The sequence below is a fragment of the Mus caroli genome, chromosome 10, assembly GCF_900094665.2.
Source record: "Mus caroli chromosome 10, CAROLI_EIJ_v1.1, whole genome shotgun sequence".
Taxonomy (NCBI): domain Eukaryota; kingdom Metazoa; phylum Chordata; class Mammalia; order Rodentia; family Muridae; genus Mus; species Mus caroli.
The window spans coordinates 20,005,100-20,009,419 of NC_034579.1; the positions used below are offsets into that span (position 1 = coordinate 20,005,100).

At 42.6% G+C, this 4,320-nt stretch overlaps 1 protein-coding gene across 1 annotated transcript; it reads right to left on the reverse strand.

Annotated features, from left to right (window-relative positions):
• Nucleotides 1-251: 251 nt before the first annotated feature.
• On the reverse strand, nt 252-1,289 carry LOC110303808 (trace amine-associated receptor 6). The gene has a single exon (XM_021175031.1). It carries the CDS (start codon nt 1,287-1,289, stop codon nt 252-254), a length of 1,038 nt encoding a protein of 345 aa, XP_021030690.1.
• Between the last annotated feature and the right edge of the window lie 3,031 nt (nt 1,290-4,320).

Genomic DNA, 4,320 nt, shown 5'->3' on the forward strand with positions numbered 1-4,320 from the left:
AGCTCTGAGAAGAAAACAAATAAGAAATTAACATTTATTGGTCAAGTTTCTTTTTTTGTTTGTTTGTTTGTTTTTTGTTTTTCCCAGAGAAATGGCAGCAAGGTGCTCACCCTAATAAGACTGGGAACTGCTAACTCATTGTCTCTGATGTGAGCAGCCACTATTCGTCTCCATTAAGGGTTTGCTGAGACCTTTAAACACTCAGTTCACTTGGGAATTAAAGGTACCTGCATGTTACTCTCTGCTGCTGCTTATATTTGCTCGGAGAACAAGTTCATAGTGGCTGAACTGTTCTTGAACACCTGGCCACTCACAATAACCTTAATAGCTTTCTTAAACCACGGATAAAATAAAGCGTAGATCAGAGGGTTCATGGCTGAGTTGTAATAAGCACACCAAACACAGATTTCATAAATGTAGGCAGGGGTGATGAAGCCCATAAAAGCATCAACTAATGAATCAATGCTGTAGGGCAACCATGATATCATGAATGCTACCACGGTGATTCCCAGTGTTTTGGCTGCTTTTCTCTCTCTTCTCGCCACTCTGGCTTTGTAGCTCTCAGAGGATGATTCTGTTTTGCTCCCAATATTTTCTATCTTTTTAGCCTGTTGTCTAGCTACCAGAAAAATATTACCATACAGAATTATCATAACAAGTGTAGGTATTAAGAAGGAAAGAAAATCTATCAGCACCCAGTTCTGATTCACAACTACCTGACAGCCCCCTACGCAGTTGAGGGCACTGGATAATTCCTCCAGGCCATCATCATAAACCCCTGTGTAGAACACAGCCCCGCTGTACACCAGGGGCAGAATCCAGGAGATGCTGATGCAAATTCCAGACACAGACACTGTGAACTTGGTGGGATAGACCAGAGGGTCCGTGACAGCGATGTACCTGTCGATGGAGATGAAGCTCAGGTGGAAGAGAGAAGAGTAACAGAATGCCACATCACAGCAGGTGTGGAAAGTGCAGAAACTTCTACCAAAGTACCAGCAGCTCTCGATGGACCTGACCATGCTGAAGGGCATCACAGAGATGCCCACACCGAAGTCAGCACAGGCCAAGGATGCAATGAGGAAATTGGTGGGAGAGTGCAGCTGCTTGAAATGGAGGATGGATATCACCACCATGAGGTTTCCAAACACTGCCAGCACAGCCCCAAAGCCAAAGACTGCATAGAGGATGACCCTCGACCCAGGAGAGTAGGGGGTTTTCACACAAGACCCAGTCACGTTCTCATAGCAGAGCTGCAGGACGGTGGGCGGAGATGAGTTACTGCCCATGCTGCTGCTATTTGCACGGGCAGAAGGCCTGTAATTGAATTCTGTTCTCAAGATTCAAGAATTCTAATTTTCAATACTGTAAGGAGAAGAGGTCCACATCAATCCAACAGAATGACGGAGGATATTGTGAAATATTAGTCTAATATAAATTTTTATTTTTAATCCTTCTGACAATCTTCAAATATTCTCTGGGTAAAAAAAACCCAATAAATGCTCTATGGTCCAAAATAATGGGGAATGAATTTTAATGAGCAGATGACTCGTTTTCTTAATTGGTTAAGTTTTCTCTGATTTCTAAATAAGTCTTTATATTTTATTTTTACCTCCGTGTTCTTCTGGCAGCAGTCAGGAAGAGTGGCTGCAGCTGTAGAGTTGGAGGGTCACCTATAGGTTTATATCCATGTGACACACTTTATTACCTAGATGTCCTCCAGCTAAATAGACATCACAGAAGGGAGAACCTTTTTTCAGAATCCCAGTAGGGCAAGGTGTGAACCAATAAGATTATATTCAACGGTGATTATTAGCAAAGTTGGACAACAAAACAAGTCTCTTCTTCATTAATTACCATTGAGTGTTTTAGGTCAAATAATTCTCTTTCCTTTGTTACAGACTTGAACAAGGTCTTTCTTCTCAGTCATAACCTAGTCACCTTCCTGGGGTTTTAAAAAGATAGGATGGAGCTACAAAGTTTAAAGGTCAACTTAGCCCCTTCCGGTCTGTTAAGAGTCATTTATGCATCTATTGTGGCAACTAAGCAGAAAGATAACAAGCCCTAGGGAAATAGTACACTGTAGAAAGATCTATTACAGGGGGCCTAGAGAAATACATGGTGTTTAGATGCAGCAGCTCTTCTCGGGGACTGCTGGGGAGATGAATTCTGCTCTTACGCCATTGTTATCTGGGGCCCGGGTACAAAGTCTCCCTATCCATGTGACAGATCTGCAATGAGCACTCGTCTTGTACACAACTTCCTTTGTGGTTACCAGAGTCTGGCCTTTCTGAGCATGCTCCTAAGGGTTTTTCAATTTACAAAGAACAACGTGCAAGGAGTGAGAACTCTGAATTGGGTTTTGTGTTCATAGTCTCAATCCTGGCTAAGGATTTGGGATTAAGAAAAAAACATTTTTCAACCTTCCTGACAAAGGGCTCATCTCTCTGGTGGCCCAGAGCTGGAGACGGGCTGACATTTATAAGCTTGTGTGGTGCATTATAAAGAACAACAGGTGTTTCTTAGTCATCCTATTGGCTGCCTGGTCACAAGTCAATCACACCAATTTTCTTATTTAGATCTCATTCAGATTTCTTAGTGTCTGATTTCATAAAATGATGTTAATTGCTTTGGTGCAAAACTTTATGCCTGGCTTTCCCCGTTTATGTTCTATGGAGATTTGAAACAATCTTATATTTTGTATGGCACCAAGTAGCATTCCTGTGTGCAACCAGTATTATCCACCCACAACCTGCAGATATGAATGTCTGCAAACACTGTCACATAGTTTCAGCAGACAAACTTACCCCTTCCCCACACTGAGATCTATGTTCTAGTAAATAAAAACTTTCCCCTGGCATCCTTGACATTGGGTAGAGAGATAACTTCATAGCTCCCTCTATTATCCTGAGAATCATTCATTCATTAGTTTATCTACTCAAACCATAGTTAGTGGATGTCTGTAACTGGTTATAAGGTAATGAAAAATGCACGTGGTCTCCAGCGTCACAAAGCCTGAGGTTGTGAAGCTGAAGGCCTACTGAAACATAAGGGTGGAGCTGGACATGCCGGCTGCAGCACCAGAAACAAAAGGACAAAGCTTGCGATAGTACAATGCTTGGTGAGCATAAGGACAGGTGGATCCAGGCCAAGGATCCTAAAATAGGTTTCTGCAAATGCTGCTTCAGTATTTGTACAATCCTATTATGTATGCACCTATGTCATCTAAGCTCAACAGAGGAATGTGGTACCTTGAGGTTTAGTAACTTAGCAAGGAGTACTTCTCCCAAATGCTGAGGTGGGGTGTAACTCTTCCCAAGGCCTCTAAATTCTTACACAAATACAACTCTCTAATGTTGTCTCCCAAACTACTTCTAGTAAATAGTTTGGCAATGTTAGGAAGAAGTCTGATGCCCCTGGGCTTATGACTCTCATGCCCAGGAAAGGAATCTCAGGCAAACTTTTGGTTCTTACATCAGATGAAGTTTTCCTTCTCATTTTCATGCTTCATCTTCAGTTTGGTCCTTCAAGAAATCCCTAAGGAGGCCATCTCTCCAGTGATTGAACGTGTGAATCAGTCTTCATTATGACCAAAGTAAGAGAAGGATGTGATAATGAAGTCCTGTGGTCATGGCAGAGCACAAACTCAGAAGAGTGCTAATGAGAGGAAGTGTTTTAGTCCTGTCTCTATGGATTAGAGAATGTAGGTAACCAAACACCAGACAGGTTGAAGCATTAATTTGTAAATGAAGAACACTGGGCATTGAGTTTGCAGCCAGCTTGTCTGGTAATGGTCTCAGACACTCAGTGAGTCCCTGGATCAATTTAATTCTCTACATCACCACTGAAGGCTGACAAGTGTTTCTCTAAATGTGTCTCTAAACTGCTTATGGGTATTTGGAGTAGGGTGAGAAGGTGTAAGAAACCGTGTTTGTTTGTTCTTTTCTCCAAGTGCAGTTTAGCACATGTTCTTTCTTCATCTGCTGGTCAGATCTGAGGTGCCACACAAGTTTGTCTCATCATTGTGACCACTGAATGCTTCAGTTTTAATACTTCAGTTAAGGCTTCAGGCCACATCTGCTTGAGTCTGTCTGCCCTCAAAAAGTTTGTTTTTAGGCAAAGGATAAAAAACTTCTACACACACACACACACACACACACACACACAGAGGATTTTTGAAGGCATGGTCTTTTTGAGTAGACTTGCTGTTCTAGAATTCAGAGTTCCCCCTGATCATCTGCCTCTGCCTCTGCCTCTGCCTCTGCCTCTGCCTCTGCCTCTGCCTCTGCCTCTGCCTCTGCCTCTGCCTCTGCCTCTGCC